Genomic DNA, 20,111 nt, shown 5'->3' on the forward strand with positions numbered 1-20,111 from the left:
TCAGAACAGTGACGTGTGGCGAGGTCAATGGCTGGGTAAGCACTGAATAGTGTCAAGAGCCAGATTCACACACAGAGGGGGCGTGGCCTCACTGGGGGGCGTGTCCTCGCTGAGAGGGGCGTGTTAGACACGTGCCCTTCAGTGAGGCAGATGAGTATGACAGGTGAGGCTCTGCCTCCCCCTGCCTCCCCTGACCGCACGTCCCTGCTTCAGAGTGATGTAGTGTTGTCGGGACTTCTCGCCCACACCGCTGTGCTGAAACACGTGAGGGGAGGGGCTTGGGGCTCCGCACGACCACAAGGTTGACAGCGACGGAGCCCAGGGGCCACAGTGAACGCTGCAGAATTATTATTATTCGTAACCATTTTTTAAATTGTATTTTAAGTGCAGTTTCATTTCAGTTTCATTTATTAAGATTTACCCTGTGAGCCATTCGGCTCTTGATTTGGGTTCAACCCCAACAAACAATAAAATTACAAGATACACCTAAAATTCATTGTACACAAATCTAAACATCACGAACGTAAACAATGAAATCCTACAGAAAAAGGACCACCCGTCCATCCTGCGTACAAAAAGAGCAAATAATTCCATTTCGATGTTTGATCCCAATAACAATCATAATACATGTTAAGTATAAATCTATACTAAATAAAAAAAATTGGCCAAACCAATTCCCCTTTTCCCAACAAATGTGATTGAAAGTTTTTTTTTTTACAACAGCGACACACACAAACGAGTTCAGGTTTTCCCAATAAGGTGCCTGTTCGTGACTAAAGTTCGGACTTACGAACAGGCACCTTATTGGGGGAAAACTGAACTCGTTCGTAAGTCGAGGAGCCCCATGCGGTTGACATCCGCGGCGAGTTCGCAAGTCGAGTCGCCGACTGGGAGGAGTCGCGGCCGCTGCCGCCGCTGCCGCTGCAGCAAATTACCGCGGTCCCTGCGCCGGCTGAGCCAGGGTCCCGGAAGCAGCAGACGACGACACCGTGCCGCTCATCATCCACCACCACCTCCTCCTCCACCTCCTGCTACACCACCTCCACCTCGTTATCGTCTTCTCTTCCACCTCGTCGCCCTCGCCTCCTGCTCGTCCTCGCTCGGCCCACAGGTGCGAGAGCTTCTCTTGTCCCCAAGGTCCGGGCCTGCGCCGCGACCGGGAGACTTTTCCGTGGTGTGTTTATATATATTTATATAAATTTATTATTATTATTACTACTACACGGGACGCTGTGATATAGGATTACATAACACTTGTACACGAACGCACGGGGAATTGATAATAATACGCACGGTGCATATTGCAGCATGGTGTGAGGTGACACCTTCCCAAGACAAAGATCCCCCGTGTAGCCTTACACAGGCTGTAGGGGCAAGTGCTGTTAGCGAGCACCTCACACACAGACACAGACAAAGATCCCCCGTGTAGCCTTACACAGGCTGTAGGGGCAAGTGCTGTTACCGAGCACCTCACACACAAGCACAGACAAAGATCCCCCGTGTAGCCTCTAACAGGCTGTAGGGGCAAGTGCTGTTAGCGAGCACCTCACACACAGACAAAGATCCCCCATGTAGCCTTACACAGGCTGTAGGGGCAAGTGCTGTTAGCGAGCATCTCACACACAGACACAGACAAAGATCCCCCGTGTAGCCTTACACAGGCTGTAGGGGCAAGTGCTGTTAGCGAGCACCACACACACAGACACAGACAAAGATCCCCCGTGTAGCCTTACACAGGCTGTAGGGGCAAGTGCTGTTAGCGAGCACCACCTAAGGAAGGGCCGGCACGGCACGCGAGAGGGTGGGTGGCCAGCAACCACGCCCGGCCGTCTTTGTCTCTCCCTAGTGGCGATGTTTGTACGCACCGCACCAGGTACTCGTTTGAGGATGCCCAGAACCCGCTTCGGATAATCGTCACTGGTGTCGGTGGTCGTGAGCGGGAATCGAACTCGGTTCGCTGGGTTTGGAAATTAGCGCTAACCGCTGCACCACCGCTCCCCACATCTCCCGTGTGTGCGTACGCACATACACATATATACCTGTTCCCAGATCCTGTGTAATAACAATAACAACACAACACGTATCCTGGCAATACAGTACAGGGTTACAGAGCGCGCACACACACAGCACTTGTAGACCAATAAGAGATGTACAACACGAAATACTACACTGGTAGAGTCCGTGAGATACACACAAACACGGTCAAGTTACACACACGCGGTCAATATACACACAAACACGGTCAAGATACACGCTCTGCACGTGCTTACAATTGTCATGGGTTCAACTGAGTCGCAGACGTCAACTTGGAGGCAACACATTCATTAAGTTCCAAAACACGGGGTGACTTCTCCTTAACAGAATAACAACCTAAGGTTAGCTACACTAGTTACAACACTAGTTACCACGTAACTACACTAGTTAGTCCAGTGGTGACCACCAGGCTAACTACACTAGTTACAACACTAGTTACCACGTAACTACACTAGTTAGTCCAGTGGTGACCACCAGGCTAACTACACTAGTTACAACACTAGTTACCACGTAGCTACACTAGTTACCACGTAGCTAGTGTAGTTAGCCTGGTGGTGACCACCAGGCTAACTACACTCGTTACAACACTAGTTACCACGTAACTACACTAGTTAGTCCAGTGGTGACCACCAGGCTAACTACACTAGTTACAACACTAGTTACCACGTAACTACACTAGTTAGTCCAGTGGTGACCACCAGGCTAACTACACTAGTTACAACACTAGTTACCACGTAACTACACTAGTTAGTCCAGTGGTGACCACCAGGCTAACTACACTAGTTACAACACTAGTTACCACGTAGCTACACTAGTTACCACGTAACTACACTAGTTACCACGTAACTGCTACTACGGACCAGGACCAACGACTTCGGCCCGGGTCCTGGTGTTGGAGACTCGTTGAACGGAGAACGCAGACGAAGGGTTTCTTCCAGGATGGACAACAACTCCGGTCCCTCTCGGGCCCCGGCTTATATTCTCTGTGGCGTGGCCGGCTCCGCCCTTGGCCACGCCCACCTTCCAGAATCCTCGGGAAGGATCTGGGTCCCAATTACGTGACCACCCCTAGCCCCCACTTGGGGCCTCTTTGTCAACTTAACTGGTCACCTGTCCTCCCGGGTCAACCAGAGTGCCATGGCCTCGCATAACCTCACCCTGTCCTGTAGGGTCGGCACTGCACTCAAGGTGTGGTGCTATTTCGCACTATTATTCACCGCACGCCGTGCCCCTCTAGGGCCGGTACTGCACCCACAGCCTGTTGACATCCAGCGATGACGTGGGTAAGTGATGTGCAGTAGTTGCAGAATTATCGTAGTTCATATAATTATAATTTAAAGACGGTATCTTAACTTACAGCCGTTATAAATCATAACATTGCTTTGATAAGAAGGCAATGAAAGGCGTATGTATTGAGTGAACCGCGGTTACTTTTCTTTTAAAAAGTACTCTTCATTTGTACAGGAAATACCACGGAGAACATAGTAGCCATAAACATGTTAAATTACGACACTTTTATAGGAAACGATATCGCTGTAGACGGCAAACATCACGAGCATTCGGGATTGTAAAGTGGAAATCCTCAAGAAAGTAAAACACCACTGGGTGTAGTACTAACAACATAATGAGCGTCATCACTTTTATAAGAGGATAAATGAGCCAGGCGAGACATTTAACCGACACGGGACTTGCAGCCAGCTCGTTTAATTGTTTAACACAGTCGCGCCTGCAAATGTACATCTCGCGATACGCTTTACAAAGATTGTGATGCCACGTTTAACAAGAGAAATAACCCGTATAACAACCACAAACAACAAGCACAAACAACAACCACAAACAACAACCACAAACAGCGTAACCTTTGTAGTCGATTGATCACTAAGCTTACCTTGCTCAACGTCATCCAGGAGTGTTTGTTTAAACCAAATGGCAAACTCTTGGACCACAGACCACATGAGTTGTTATCAGCACTGCTGTGTGTGTGTGTGAACCTTGACTTAAGACACTGCTGGGCTGTTTGATGGTGTCATAGAAAATAATCCTTAAATGAACACAGCGGGTCTCCCAAGTCACACATTCAAAGAGAAACCAAGTCAAGCTGTGGCAAAGTAAATAGGCCTGACTCTGCTGATGTAAGATTTGGTCCCGATTCTGCTTGTACTAAACCAATGCTGCTGATTCTATGCACTGTGTCTTTTGGGATGTGTTCAATATCTTTGGATGCTTTTTTTTCACGTGGAGGGACAGACATGGGAAAGGAGGCATCCTGTTTACCTATTTGTTTTGTTATTCATCACACACCGGTTGATGCAATACATCCACATTGTATTACAACAAGGTAACAGCAGTTGCATAATCGAGACATCAGCTGCTTGCCTGCGAGTTGACCCGGAGTCCCGAGTGTGAGTGTGAGGAAAGCGGTGTTGAGTCATGTTGTGTCAGCCTCAGGCACATGGTCTCAGAACCGGACCCCGACTTCATTACACACAGCCCGTGGCAGTTTTTGGCCCAGCCATCGAACAAAGACGGTCACACTTTCAGATGTGCTTCTGCGGCCGTCTGCAACGATCTTCCTTCCGATATTAGGGAGCCACGGGAGCTATGCACTTTTAAATAATCTAAATTGAAAATGTTTTAGAACTGCTTTTTTTGTTGCGTGTAGTTTGTTGTCCGTCCCCCGCACCTCCGATTTAGCATGGTTGGCTACGTACGGTGCGAAAGAAGTAGAACATACAGCGCACGTCAAGCCCGCCACTTAGAAACTGCCTGCAAGCAATATTCATCGGCAGCTGCTAACGCGGGCACCTTAGCGGCACTAATCGATTCCTAGAGGGGAAAATATTAGCCAAAAAGTGACCAAAATGTATTTGGCACGTAGATATAAATACACAATTGGTGTGAATATGAAATCCCCTTTCCTCTTTAAAGCCGTGCTGCATTTTTGGACAGAGACATTGACGCATGCACCATCTTGTGGGACCTGCATGGGAAGACTCCTGCTTTTGTGACATTTGTCCATTTGCGACCCAGCCGTTTACGACAGCAGCACATACTTGGGTGTTACTGTGAAATTTCATAACATAGGGTTACTATATATATACTGTACAGGTTGACACTAAGGGCCCCACCCTGTGTGTGTGTGTAATTATGGGCCAGAATTGGTGTCACAAGCAGGTTGGTGAGTCTGACATCAAGATTGATGGACGGATTAATCCATGAGCCCACTGTGAGGGATAGAGCACTTGTGATGATCAGGCAGCATTGCCACATGATTGTAGAAGAGGCGTATTGTATCTGAATTATTATTGACTTCACTCCCAGTATAGCTGCACTCACAAGTCAACCTTGGTTAACTGATATTAGTTTAGCAAACATGGTGCATTTCAGTCACAATGAGGATGATACTGAATTACTATGTTTTGTGTGTTTGTTGAAATTATTTTGCACCGTACGTCGCCAAACGTGCAATTTTTTCCGAGTGCAAACCCAAAAGGTCTAGTGGCCAACAACAAACAGCACCGTAAAAGTTGTCTGAGTAAGGTTATTTTACTAGTTTGGGAAAATAGACGATGGGAGGAGCCATGCATTGTGAGGGAAGTATCAAAAAGAGGCGTTTTGACTGCTGTAATTTCCACGTGATGATAAGCCACTTTGTTGAGCAATAATTTGTGGCCAGGTTGCTTCTGAATAAGTAATATTTTTATAAACACTTTTTTTAAAACCACGCTTTAATGAAATGTACCATACTAGTAATGGAAGAACTCCATGAAGTGGCCCTGAAGCTTGCCATAACGTAAGGGACCCTGGTGCATTACGGCCATCGTCAGTTGACCATGGACAATTAGACCCAAGCCGAAACATAACATATAAAAAATAATGTTGTAAAATGTTTTTAATGATAGAATATAGTATTGTCATCAGTATGACATAAGTATACCAAGTTTGCAGTCGATACCACAATGGGAAGTGGGTTAAAATTGAGTTACAAGATTTGAGGCTACAACAACAACAGAGTGATTCTAGGTTTGAAGTTTTCATGACCGCAAGGATTCATACTCTTTGGTTTTTTCGGTAAAGTCACATAGGTAAAAAAATAAAATAAATTAAATCGCGACGTTTCGGGCGCAACACAAGCATCCTTCTTCAGGTGGGAACAACTTAGCGTTCGCTTCAGTGGTGTGCTTAAGCGGTGTGCTTTCGCTACAGTGGTGTGCTTTCGCTTCAGTGGTCTGCTTAAGTGGTGTGCTTTCTCTTAAGTGGTGTGCTTTCACTTTAGTGGTGTGCTTAAGCGGTGTGCTTTCGCTTCAGTGGTGTGCTTTCTCTTAAGTGGTGTGCTTTCGCTTAAGTGGTGTAAGTGGTGTGCTTTCACTTAAGCAGTGTGCTTTCGCTTAAGTGGTGTGCTTTCTCTTAAGTGGTGTGCTTTTGCTTAAGTGGTGTGCTTTCGCTTTAGTGGTGTGCTTTCGCTTTAGTGGTGTGCTTTCACTTAAGTGGTGTGCTTTCGCTTTAGTGGTGTGCTTTCGCTTTAGTGGTGTGCTTTCGCTTTAGTGGTGTGCTTTCGCTTTAGTGGTGTGCTTTCGCTTAAGTGCTGTGCTTTCGCTTAAGTGGTGTGCTTTCACTTAAGCAGTGTGCTTTTGCTTTAGCGGTGTGCTTTCACTTAAGTGGTGTAAGTGGTGTGCTTTCGCTTAAGCGGTGTGCTTTCGCTTAAGCGGTGTGCTTTCGCTACGTTGTCCCCACCTGAAGAAGGACGCTTGTGTTGCGCCCGAAACGTCGTGATTTAATTTATTTAAAAAAATTTAACTACGTGACTTTACCGAAAAAACCAAAGAGTAAAAACAGAGCGAGTTAAATAAAAGCGTGTAAAAAAGAGCTTCATAGCTCCAGTGGGTCTTACCTGGTAAAATGAAAAAGAGTAAAAATGCATTTAAGTTTGTGAGTAAATGGCTTTGTGAGTGGGTGAGCGAGTGTGTTGTGACCTGCAGCGTGGTGTTGGTTGACATTGGTGCGGTGCACGAGACGAAACATCCAGTGCCTGCGTAAACCGAGCGGCTCAACTGAACGTGGAGCTGTTGTGCGCGCTGCGCAGGGATGGATGGAAGCAGCTCCCCGGAGGAGCGCGTCCGAGTGCTGAGCCAGAAGGGCTCCCAGGTGGAGGTGCGGGACAGCATCCCCCCCCAGCGCTACTTCCGATCGGGGAAGGAGATGCTGCGCATGGCCACGGTCTACCACGAAGAAGGCAACCTCGAGGAGGCCTTCATGCTCTACACCAAGTACATCACGTGAGTACAGTGCGTTCCTCCAGCCAGGTAACAACGGGAGCATCCTGCCAGCCCGCTCTCACTTGTCCGTTTAGTTAATGGTTTTGAGCCAGTCCACCTTCAGTGGTTGCCCTGTATGCACTGGGTGTGCTAGAGATGACGGCTCCGAACACATCAAGTGTAACTTTTCCGATCGTCCTCGCAGCGGCTTTTGGCTGACCACCGCATCGTGCGCTTTCAGATGCGCTGCTGCGCCCGTCTGGAATGCTCTTCTGATATTAGGAAGCCAATGGAGCCATGCACCTGCCGTGACATTGCGGATGTCACTGTGTAATGCCGGCCATAGAGAGGCACGACGTGCGGTGTAGCGACATCGCGGGCACCACTCACACGTGGGTGCAGTACCGGCCCTGGAGGGGCTCGGTGAGCCCTGACTGGCAGCGCTGGATGGCACCACGCTCTGCGTGCAGTGCCGACCCCTACAGGATAAGGTGCGGGAGTGCCAGCCACGGGAATGGGGTTACTATAGGCCGTGGCACTCTGGTTCACCCCAGAGGACACGTGACCGGTAAAGTCTACACAGGGCCTCCAAGCGGGGGCTAGGGGTGGTCACGTGTCAGGGCCGAGATCCTGCTAGAGGGTTCTCGAAGGTGGTCGTGGCTAAGGGTGGAGACAGCCACGCCACAGAGGATAGAAACCCCGAGAGGGACCGGCTGCTGTTGTTCATCCTGAAGAATGAACGTTCTATGTCCTACAGAGTCTCCAACAAGTGGACCTGGACCCGAGCTGTGGGCCGGTCCATTGTAGCTAGTTACCGTGTAATTAGTGCAGTTAGCCTGGTTGTTACGTAGCTAGTTACCGTGTAATTAGTGCAGTTAGCCTGGTGGTCCACCACCATGGGTTGTTATAGTGTTAAGGGGTAGTTACCCCATGTGTTGGTATTAATGTGTTGCCTCCAACGAGTAAATCTGCGACTCAGTTGAATCCACTACACACCTTTAAATCTATATTGAAAACTCGTTTCTTTAGAACTGCTTTTTGTGTTTAGTGTTTTGTCCTTCCCTTGCACCTCCGATTAGCACAGTTGGCTACGTATGGTGCGAAATATGTTCTACATACATACATCATCACTAACCAATCTTACTCTCGTGCCACTGCATGTGATACTTATTTCATCGTTCCATCTCTCGCTGGGGTACCCCGCGCCCCTATGTGCTTTTGGAAAAAAATAATTTGCTAATCGTTTCAAGTTTCTTTTAATTAATCAGCTGGGTCGCCAAAATGAGACGGGCGAAACAAATAAAATCCGAACTAAACAAAACCACAATTGTATCCCGTGAAGAATTTTAAATGCTGCACTCGTTATTCCCCGCAGGAGTGTACGTTCTTAAAAATTGACCGGACACATGAAACATTGACACAAAAACATTTGAATAAAAGCTGAACATTACGCAAATAGGTAAAATATCTGCCTGCTGTGAATTCCATTGAGAAATATAAAAAACATATGTGTGTGTTGGAGACTCGGGGGGGGGGGGGGGTGATGATGATTGACTGGCAAGGAACACGGACCAGGGAATAATGGAGGAGAGCGAGAGAGGAGAGTTCTGAGTGCGGAGTGATGAAGCGTGGTGTGTTACCTGCTGTGTGTCCGGGGATGTTACCAGTGGGTCGTCAATAAAGACACCTTTGCTCAACACGGCGTGAGCTGAATCTTTCCATGTGGATCACAGAACTAATGTCGTGGGTGGGGGGGGGATGCCGTGATGACTGTTAAGAAAAGTCAGTGGCATGGGGCATGGACAGGGGGCATTGCAAGAAGGGTCGCGATAGTCCATTGCCCAGAGTGGTGACAGAGTGGCAGCGAGAGGGAGGAACACACTCCCCAGTGGACGACCAACTACGGAGATGGAGCGATGTGATTTGCTCATCTGCGGAAGCGAGATGGATTGTGGCATCACGGGACAGTGGGGAATGGCGATGATGTGGGGGAGGCGTTCATCCAGCAGTGGATAGAACACGGCTGGTGATGATGAAACTGCCCATGGTGTTGCAGCAACCAAAGCCAAGTTGAAATTATTCAAGCGCAGCGATGGCTTATGGTGACACAATTATTAGCACCTGCATGTAAACAGTTTAACTTACAAGACAACATTTTTTTTAAAAAACATACTTTGAAGCTTAAAGCGTCATTTTAATTGCCGATATTGCACGGTGTTAAAGATTTTATGGACGCTTGTACTGCCATACCAATATATATAATGAAAGATGTTTGTTTCCGTCGTAATGCTTGTTGTGTCGCCAGGTTGTTTGTTGAAAAGCTACCCAAGCACCAGGACTACAAAATCGTTTCGCTGCCCTTGAAGGCGGACACAACGAAGGTGCTGACCGTGGCGTCGCGCATGCGCGATGGTGGCGGACGTGTCTCATGCGCAATGGTCCACTTGTATCTGCACCAATATTAAACCGTTTCAGTTTTATTTTTAGGCCAGTTAATTTCTTCGCACCTCCACGTGCCGTGCATTAACGCGACGGTAAAATAGTAACGCGAGCCATTGCTCGGGATTAATTGCCTAAAAATAAACAGACGGTGACGTTAATGCCATCTGCCGGCAGCGTCGTTGGGGTGTTGGAGTGAGCGGCAGCATCGCGTGGCAGCATTGCTTCGGTAGAGTGAGTCGTAGAACGCTTTGTATGTATGTAGAACTTCTTTCGCCACCGTGCGTAGCCACTCGCGCTAAATCGTATTGTGGAGCGCGTGAAGAGCGTGTGCACGGAGCGACTGCGTGTGGCACATCCGACATCTCTCCAGCAAGCACAGGAGCGCTATCCTATACACGTCTCCTGAGCGGCTCTTATCTGGGCACTGACTTTGCCATGACGGTGACCTCCACACAGTGGACAGGAGGAGGAGTTCTCGTGTATGCAATTACATCTACCACAATCGCCCAGCTTTTTTCCTTTTGCTCTGTGCATCTGGCCTATATGGGACGATTATATTTATCGGATGCGTTCTCCTGCTGTTGCGACTCTTTCGGCAGGCATGGCTTGTGAGACTACATCGTCGTCTGTAGCACAAAAGGTAGCTTTGTGACCGCCGTCTCTGTTGCAGAAACTCAAGACGGTTTTTCCGCTCGCAGAGAATGTGAAGAAGAAGCTCAAAGCCACTTACGCTAAAGAACACAACATGTACTTGGAGAAGCAGGTGACCTCCTGTTCGTTGTTTTGTCATAAACAACGGCGCTTTCAACGCGCACAGCCCGGTGGCCTCGCTCCTTGTAATGCGAGTGCTGTCGATAAATTTCTCGCGTTACATCTTAAACCTCGCCTGCTTAATGTCAGGCCACAATGTTGTGTCGTGTGTTGAATAGAGATGGCTTGGCCACAGTGTGGCTGGAGGCACCGAATAGGGAATTGTCGTGGGTAACTGGCGATTCATACGTTCAGAGAAGAGACGCTCAGATTTCGTTTTGAAACGGAAGGTGGTAGGGGGACGAGATCTGGTTGCAGAATGTATCAGGTAGAGAGAAACCCACATACACGTGCGTGATGATGATCATGATAATAGTTTCACTGCTGCAGTGCTTACCATGTGCTGTTTGAAGTGCCGATTAGTGGATTTGCCTATCAGAGCTTTGTGCTTCATTTAATGAAACGTTTTAAGAAGGGTAAATCTGGTGGCTTATAGTAATTGCTGCATTGGGATGTTTGGTCAACACTGATGGCAGTGTTACTTTTAGTATGGGGAAGAACCGGGAAGAAATCCGTGCAGAACAGTGGGGAGAACATACAAACTTGACACACACAGGTTCCCAAGTCGAGAGTCAAAACTAAAGCATTTATTTATTTATTTTACCAGGTAAGGCTCACTGAGCTGTATAGCTCTTTTTCGGAAGCAACCAGCCAACGAATGATAGCTCAGCGAAGTGGCTCACCACGTGGACATTTAGAGCAGCCATATACCCTAAACGTAAGTTCGTAAACGGAGGGAAAATTCGGAGGACCCGGAGAACAATCCACGCGACCACGGGCAGAACATGCAAACTCCAAACATGCAGGTGTCAGGATCGAACCCACGACCTCCTGCACACCCCAGGCGAGGTCGTGAACGTCTCGCCACCGTGGAGTCGAACCCGAGCCCTCGTCGGCGCCGTCGCGTGCTCGTCGTGTGGACGGTGCGCAGGGCGAGCTGGCGGCGGAGCGAGCGCGCGAGCAGGAGCGAGCGCGCGAGGTGGAGGAGGAGCGGCGTCGCCTCGCGCAGATGCAGCGGCAGCAGCAGGAGCAGCAGGCCTTCCACGCCTTCGAGGAGACGCTGCGGCAGCGCGAGCGCGAGAAGGAGCGCCTCGCCGTGCTGCACCGGTTCGGCTCCGAGGACCACGACGACGCCGTCCCCGGTGCCGCCGCCGCCGCCGCCGCCGGGCCGGGGGTGCTGATTCAGGGTCTGAAGCCCCCCCCCACGGACGGGCGGCCCCCACCCGCCGCCCCCGGCGGGCCCCCCGCCGTGGACAGGTCCTGCAAGCCGGCGTCGCTCGTGTCACCAGCGCGTGAGTGCCGCGCGCTTGGGGGGGGGGGGCTTTACGCGGATGGGGTCGGGTTGCTTCTGCCGGGGATGCCCTGTGGCCATCGTGCAAGCTCGCCTAGCTCTGGCGCTCACCGTCTTTCCGAACAGAAATGTTAGTTTTCATGATTTGCGTTTTGTTCATTTAACAGCAAGGTCTGTCGCGGCCAATATTATTAACAATAGATGGTTTTTTGGTCAGATTGCACACTCTTTTCCACCTGACACAGCCAATTAATAAATTGGCATGTTTGTTCCCGTGACAATTTTATTCATTCACCGTGCCGGGTGGAGGAGGGTTTACGACGCACGTTGTTTACGCAGTCTGATAAAAAAAAAATATCTATTTTGAATATATGTATGTTGAAGTTCTTTCGTACGTAGCCAACTGTCCTAATCGGAGGTGCGGGACTCACATTTGGTTCTTTGACAATATTTACTTCCGTGCAAACTTTAACCAAATGATGTTATTTAATGTGGGAAAAAAAGCATCCCCTTTCACCCCCACTTATATCTCAATCATCCTCTTCACCGTGGGGTCATCAGACAGAGGGATGGAGTGACAGCGCTCGTAATGAGCAGCGCACAGCACTACGCCGAGGAGTTTCCCCTTCGCCGATCTCAGGCTGCTGGGCCTTCCCTTGTAGCCTCGGCGTGATGTGAATGCCAACGCCCATGCTGCGGTGATGCCAGTTTGTAATTCCCTTGATAACATGCTCTTGACGTTGTGTGTGGTGTGATTGGTGTGTGTGTGCTGGGTGGTTATTTTCTTTTAATATTTATGCCGGATTCCAAGGTGACAATGAGAGAAAAGTGGTCGTCCCTTCAAATCTCTGCGAAAAGTTTCTGGCACAAGTATCGGAGAACACTGCTCGTGCTGTGGAAACCTGCGGCATCCTGTGCGGGAGAATGGTGAGGAAATGTCAGGGCCCCCGAGGTATCCGCGCCGACGCTCATCACGCCGTGTCGTGTGAGCCCCAGTTATCATCGCTGTGTGTACCGTTGAAAGATGCTAATCAGTCACCTTATCACCGGTAACTTGTCTGTCTGAATGCAGTGCTGAACACATCTATTGTTAAACAACTGGGGAAATGGTAGGGGGTTTCTTTTTAATCGTTACGCTTGTTTATTCAGAAGACTCACTGGAGTCTGAGTTTTGTGTTTTTTAGAGGGTCCTGCCAACTTTTTGCAGCAGGGGGCGATGTTTGCAATGTAGATTCCAATTGAGTGATTATGCAGTAAGTTTTCGTACTTGACACATTTTCCACACAGTGTCCTGCTCTTGCGAATTACATCACGGAATCTTTAATGTCCACTATAAAGCAGACGGCTTGTATTACGACGGTTATTACACCCGCAGTGATAATAATCGGGGCGGCCGCTGGATTCGAACCGTGAACCTGGCAATTTTGCATTGCTTGGTCATCGCATTCCAGTGCGGAGGCAGTGTTGTGCGGAGGGAGTGCTGTGTGGAGGGAGTGCTGTGTGGAGGGATTGCTGTGCGGTGGCGGTGCTGTGTGGAGGGAGTGTTGTGTGGAGGGAGTGCTGTGTGGAGGGAGTGCTGTGTGGAGGGAGTGCTGTGTGGAGGGAGTGCTGAGCGGAGGGAGTGCTGTGCGGAGGGAGTGCTGTGTGGAGGGAGTGCTGTGTGGAGGGAGTGTTGTGTGGAGGGAGTGCTGTGTGGAGGGAGTGCTGTGTGGAGGCAGTGTTGTGTGGAGGGAGTGCTGTTTGAAGGGATTGCTGTGCGGTGGCGGTGCTGTGTGGAGGGAGTGCTGTGCGGAGGGAGTGCTGTGCGGAGGGAGTGCTGTGCGGAGGGAGTGCTGTGCGGAGGGAGTGCTGTGCGGAGGGAGTGCTGTGCGGAGGTAGTGCTGTCCGGAGGGAGTGCTGTGCGGAGGGAGTGCTGTGCGGAGGGAGTGCTGTGCGGAGGGAGTGCTGTGCGGAGGGAGTGCTGTGCGGCGGGAGTGCTGTGCGGAAGGAGTGCTGTGCAGAGGGAGTGCTGTGCAGAGGGAGTGTTGTGTGGAGGGAGTGTTGAGCGGTTGGTACATGGCGCTGTGCATACTCCCTGCAGGTGCAAGGCGTGTTCACGGTGACGCACGTGATCCTGCCGAAGCAGAAGGGCTCCTCCGACTCGTGCCTGACGGAGAACGAGGAGGAGCTCTTTGAGATCCAGGATCGATACGACCTGCTCACGCTCGGCTGGATCCACGTGAGTCGTCCATCGTTTGCTCGTCTCATCTTCTTCATTGCCTTGGCAATGCTGCCAGCTTCCAATGCAGTATCCCCCCCCCGGGTGTAGCCTACGCTCACGGTCATCATCGCCATCATCATGTGCTCCAGTTCCCTCCCGTGCATATAAACACTCAATAATTGGCTGGTGACATCTTAATATATATAGAGGACTGCAGAACTCGGGCAATTGTTGGTTGCACCGGCTCAACGTGTGCCTGCTGCCTCCCAGCTCGTTTGTGGTCCCCCTCGTGCCTCCGAGTCGTTCTCTCTCTTCGAGAGCAAGCGGATACTGTGCGGCACCACGTTACAAGTTTAAATTCTTCTGCCCAACGCTGGATGAAAGCTTCCCCACGCTGTTGCCGTGTTTGTTGTAAGGAATTTGGTGAACCCGTGGGCTTGGAAAGCTTCGGTTATTCACTTGCGCTGTTTTTATCCGCGTTTTTTTCGCGAGTAAGTGGGGTCATGTGCCAATTCATCCTATTATATTATCTGCATGGTTATCCGTGGGGGTTATTATCAGGGAATGGAAATTATCGATACTGTTATCCGTGATTTTTTTAGGGAAAGAGGAAGTCGCGTTGCAAATGTATCCTGTTGTATGCGGTTATCTGCGATGTTTTACCCCACGGATCGGAGCAGTAAAATCACGGATATGTACGTTGAACTTCTTCCGTACCGTACGTAGCCAACTGTGCTAATCATATCATGGAGGATTTATAGGGCTTGTGTATTTCACGTCCGTTTGTGTACAAGACCAGCGTTCGGATCTCGTTGTTGGCTGGCTATCGCTCCTTTTCTCAGACTCACCCGACACAGACGGCGTTCCTCTCCAGCGTGGACCTGCACACGCACTGCTCCTACCAGCTCATGCTGCCCGAAGCCATCGCAATCGTCTGTTCTCCCAAGCACGATGAGTGCGTCCCGCAGCCACACTCGCAACACCGGCACAATGTCGCTGCTTCGACGAGTTACGGCTGCAGAACATCGATGGAATGACACGGTTGTATAGCCGATGGATGAGCACGCTGCTAACCAAGACATGTTCCCATGGAGTTGGCGGTTCGATTCCCATACCCTTGGGTAACTTTCTGTGGAAAGTTACCAAGTCATATCTGGTGGAGCCGGGGGGTGTAGGGGTTTGGTGGCACGTACCCCCCCAATGATCCGATCGAAATCCCTAATTTCGATCGAATCTTTGGGGTTTATTAAGAATAAATCAGCATTTTGCGACCCCCACTGCCACTGTGTAGCATATTATTACGTGCCAGGGACTCTTTGAGACGATAGGACAATCGTCTGAGTCCATAATTGGCAATAAGTAACGGCAAAGCAGTTATAAGTGACTCAGAATTGTGCGCAGTTGCGTATACAGTACACGACTTCCCTCAAGGCATCAACACCTTCAGCGAGCGCGATGGCGATCACACAACGCGGTTCGAATTCGACCCTCGATCGATGGCTGCGCCATCGCTGCACATGCATCGAATAAAAAGCAAGGGACAAGTCCTTTACTTACTAACAACTCCTTTATCATTTTTCATTAATGGAGGGGTTGCCCCCCCCCCCCCCCCTGAAAATCCTGGCTCCGCCATTGGTCATATCTAAGTGGACATCCTGCTCCGATGTGATTACATTTATTTTTCAGGCCTGGCGTAGAACCGTACATAAATGTGTCCGATGAAAGTTGATGGAATACTGGCCCATGATGCACCTGACTGGCAGTTGTATCACTGGGATATGTCAAGCGTGTTGGCAGGATTCCCAGGAGTGCATGAATAACTTGACAATATCATTGTAATATGCCGGTATACGTATGTGACCTGCCTTAAAGAGTAGTGTTGTCGTCTTACATGGCCTGCCTTAAAGAGTAGTGTTGTCGTTTTACATGTAACGTGTGCTTTGTTACTGTGGTACAAACGAATTGCACCACGCGAATTAGATTAAGGCCTGTAGTGCCACATGTACATCCTGCCACTCACGCAGGGCCTTGTATCCGTTCTTGCTCGCGCTGTGTCGTGTAACGGGGCAGTAACTCGTGCTGCTGTGAATTGCAGCCCTAATGTGAGACTCTGCGTGGGTTTTGGCAGAACGGGGTTCTTCAAGCTGACGGAGTGTGGCATGGAGGAGATCTCGATGTGCGTCCAAAAGGGCTTCCACCCGCACTCCAAGGAGCCTCCGCTGTTCCAGGTGCTGCTGCCACTCCCCGCCGTAACGCAGGCGGCAGAGCATTGCGCTTGCGTGTGTCGTGATTAGCTCCCGAGTTCGATTCTCATTCACGGCCAACATCTGTGATTTTTACGGATCATGTGTTCATTACAGATTGTGAATGACCAGATGATCTCTTTGCTTTGTCACGAAATTTACCATTCAGGGGTCACCAGCTCATTCCAGAATTTATTTGTGGTGACTGCAGTGCCTCAAGTGGCTGCAGAGGTCACATGAAGCCACTGCATGCAAGATCTTTCAAACCTTTTCCAATACATAGCCAGATAAAGGCCTTCCCATGACTGTTGTTTAACCATACTTCACCATGCTGGTCACTGCGTGTTGAAGGGGGTTGGGGAGCTAGTAACAGTTTAGATATTATTCACCACGGATGTTGTCCAGGAATTGAACGTTGGGTATACAGGTTCAGAGCCCAGTGCCACAAACCATTGTGTTGCAGCTTCAGATTGGTGCGGCACAATGCGTCGCATGTCGTGAGCGTAAGACTCTCCAAATGGACGTGCGCTTGTGTCGTGTGCACGCGTGCGGGCGAGGAGTGGAGTTGATGGTGTGTGCGCGCTATCCGCAGGTGTGCGACCATGTGCAGTTCAAGGCGGAGCTGTGGGCCACCATCATCGACCTCCGGTGACAGCCCCAGCAGGGGACCGATGGCCCGTTTTGATACCACGCCACTCGAGTGACTTAACACGCTTGGCCAGCCTAATATGGAACTTCGCTGTATCCGAGGGGGACGTTGTGCATAAAATGTACGTTACCGATGTAATACGTATGAAAACGTGAACGGTTTATTACACAAACTGCGCAGTTATCTTATTCCTGCAGTTATGTGCAGTGTATATGCAAAGCGCTTGAACTAATAGCTTACAGAACTTTTTTTTTAATATATGAAACCTTGTTCGTATGCTGCTGCTGCTTCTTTGGCATTACACCTGACATTTTGGTAGGAAAAAATAACTTATTGAGAGCTATGAATGTCGTAAACATTGGTTAAACTAGTTAGCTTGTAAATTAATCTTATCTCTTAAAGTGACATCTAAATATTACAGTGGGATGTTTTTTTTTGTTAATGGACGCTTATTAACATTACCAACTTAATCCTTCCCATTCCCACTTGGTATGTCATTGGGTGTGTGATCACCTGTTGTGAGGACGCCTCAACCTTCCTAGAGCCAAACTTAAGACGGTCGTTTGTGAGCAAGGTCGAGTTAAAGCGTCGCCTTCCTGCCCCTTTAACAATGTGCCCCATCGTCACCCTGACCCTGTGTTCGCACTCACTCTGTCGGAAGAAGTCCTCCTGGCCTCAAGACTGTTGCGATCTCTCTCATGCCTTGTATTTTACTTCACCGCTGCCTCAGATGGTGCTGTATTGATCACAACATGCCTGACCCGTCATGAATATATTTCACACAGCCCTCTCTCGTGTCCGTGACGTTATTGGTTCACCATTCTTCCCGTTATTCGCCACCCCCCGAGGATTTGAAAATGGCTGGCATTGAAAGAACTTTTGACAAGACTTGAGAATTTATTCTGCAGTATGTTCATATTATTCTTGGTATGATGTTGGTAAGAATATACAAACAGCTGTCAACAACAAAAGCACCCCCAGCATGCTTTGCATGTTAAGATGACAATCATTCCTGCACATTCCACACAGCTTTGTGATGGCTACCAGCTCAATATATCATGAGTGGCATTTCACATTTAGACAGCAGAAGCACAAGGCAGGTGTGTACCAGTTTCATAATTATTAAGACTCATCAGTTCAGTTTAGCCATCATGGCCTACTGCTGCCACCTTGTGGATGAAGGAGGCGTGTGGAGCAGTCTTCCTTGCACTGCCTGAGGCCAAAAATCCAAATGACAACTTCCACCAGTTGGAAAGGCAACTCATCAGCCAGTCAGAAATGCATGCAAGTCTGAACCTCATCCCCTTTGGCATAAATAACAGAAGTAAACAATGGTGGTTATACTTACACTGACGAGTCCTAATAAGTAAGAAGTTGGTGTAGTTACGGTGTTCTGCTTAGACTCGTTTAAGTTTTTCTGTATATTGTGAATAAATGCTTACTGACCTAATAAGTCACTACTTTTGGAATGTAAAATTTGTATCAGGTCAAAACAGTTCTACACGTAGATAATGTACATACAAATAAATACGATTTTAAATTCAACCATAGCAATGACCAACTCCACCCAGTGGCCAAGAGAAACAGACCGCATGGGCTTGGAGTATTACATTAGCGATTTTTCACAGGAACGAGACGAACGCAATAAATTGTTGACAAGAAAGCCAGTGATTTCAAATGTGCGTTGAGGTGCTGCGCATCTCCTATTTATAGCCCTGAGCCACTGGTGGAAATTACACCTTCATATGGCTGGGCAAGTCCATAGGAAAACCACTTGTTAACTTCACCACAGTGGTCATTACTTAAACCACCAATGCAATCGGCATTATCTGTTGTATAACACAGGAGAAACGATCCACGTGGCTTGTAATTTTCAATAGACCTGCATTGTACAGTTAAACGGTATTCAAGTTTTTTCCAGTCGACTGCACATTATCGTCCTGTGTTAGTCATGCTGTCCAGTTGAGGTTTCTATGTTTGCAAGTGCCTGCAAGAAAGATCAGCCTTAATAAAGATGTTGAAGAACATGAAGAAAATGTATGAACTGCTGTATAATTACAAGTTTTATATATAAATAAACCCAGGAACTGGTTGAGCATTAGAGTAATTTAAATAATGAATCAGTATTCCTTGTAATACTTAATATTGCAGTGTGTGTAAAAAATTATTAACAAAGCTACTGCTTCACCACTTTAAAAAACATTGTCCCTTATCACGACCACTATGTCAAAACCCTTTGTCAGTGCACTGCAGGATGAAGGCCTTCCCATGCCATGTCACTCACAGGCAAAGTGTAATACTTCACCGCGCTGGTTGGCGAAGTGCGGCCCTGAACCGGAGCTCGTATCACTCGCCACAGATGTTAGCCGTGGCTGCGAATTAAACTCCAGGTTCATGCTGATCACTGCACTATTGTCACGCCAGTCGGCGTACCAGTGGAACGGGCTTGTTTTTAACACGTAAGCTTTCGCGACCAATATGGTTCAGAATTTATTTTTGGACGAGATTGCGTCGGTAAAATGTGCGCAATACACCCCCCACCCGACAGACAATAACATCATTGTGAACAAACGTGCCAATGCATTTCTCCTTTAGCACACTGGTGTGTTATAGAGTAGCATCAAATCATCACAATTCTGGCAACTGCCTGATGATGATGCTGTTTTTAACATGTCCACACCCAGTTGCTAAATGTGTGGATCACTCTTCAACAAAAGACCGGTGGTGCTGCTGAAGCAGTAATAAACTTGCACATTTGCTCCCGTTACAACTTTATGAATTGGCTGTGTCGGGTGGAGGAGGGTGTACGACAAAATCTACTCGCGCAATCTCACCCAAAAACCAATTGTGAATCGGGGCTCTAATTTTGACACCGAACGGCCCTGGGCTTTCACGAGTGGAGTGTGGACTCACGATTGCGCGGGACAGGATGTTGTTCTGCAGGGAGATTTCGGCTTGGTTGTGAATCTCTTTAGCCGTGGGCAGAGTTGGCTCCAGTCTGTGCCCAGCCTCTGCCAGGCCATCTACCCCCGGCTGCGATGGAATGCACAACAGGAAAAGGGATTGTGGGAACAAGAGGCAGAGGGTAATGGATGCTGCGTCACTGACAACTGAAGGTGATGGCTGCATATGCGGTTGTGAATCCAGGTGGGGATTGAGGGGGGGGGGCAGTGATTTCCTCCCACTT

At 48.9% G+C, this 20,111-nt stretch overlaps 1 protein-coding gene across 1 annotated transcript; it reads left to right on the forward strand.

The window, feature by feature from the left end:
* The first annotated feature begins 847 nt into the window (after positions 1-847).
* LOC116940214 (STAM-binding protein-like) lies at positions 848-17,714 on the forward strand. Its single transcript, XM_032949658.2, has 10 exons — positions 848-1,111; positions 7,118-7,310; positions 9,595-9,670; positions 10,402-10,494; positions 11,473-11,833; positions 12,644-12,759; positions 13,913-14,050; positions 14,875-14,987; positions 16,161-16,260; positions 16,868-17,714. Exons 2-10 carry the CDS (start codon positions 7,120-7,122, stop codon positions 16,925-16,927), a joined length of 1,248 nt encoding a protein of 415 aa, XP_032805549.1. The 5' UTR covers positions 848-1,111; positions 7,118-7,119; the 3' UTR covers positions 16,928-17,714.
* The last annotated feature ends 2,397 nt before the right edge of the window (positions 17,715-20,111 follow it).

Source organism: Petromyzon marinus, chromosome 8 (genome assembly GCF_048934315.1).
Source record: "Petromyzon marinus isolate PM22_M1 ecotype Great Lakes invasive population chromosome 8, UKy_Petmar_22M1.pri1.0, whole genome shotgun sequence".
Classification (NCBI taxonomy): Eukaryota; Metazoa; Chordata; class Hyperoartia; order Petromyzontiformes; family Petromyzontidae; genus Petromyzon; species Petromyzon marinus.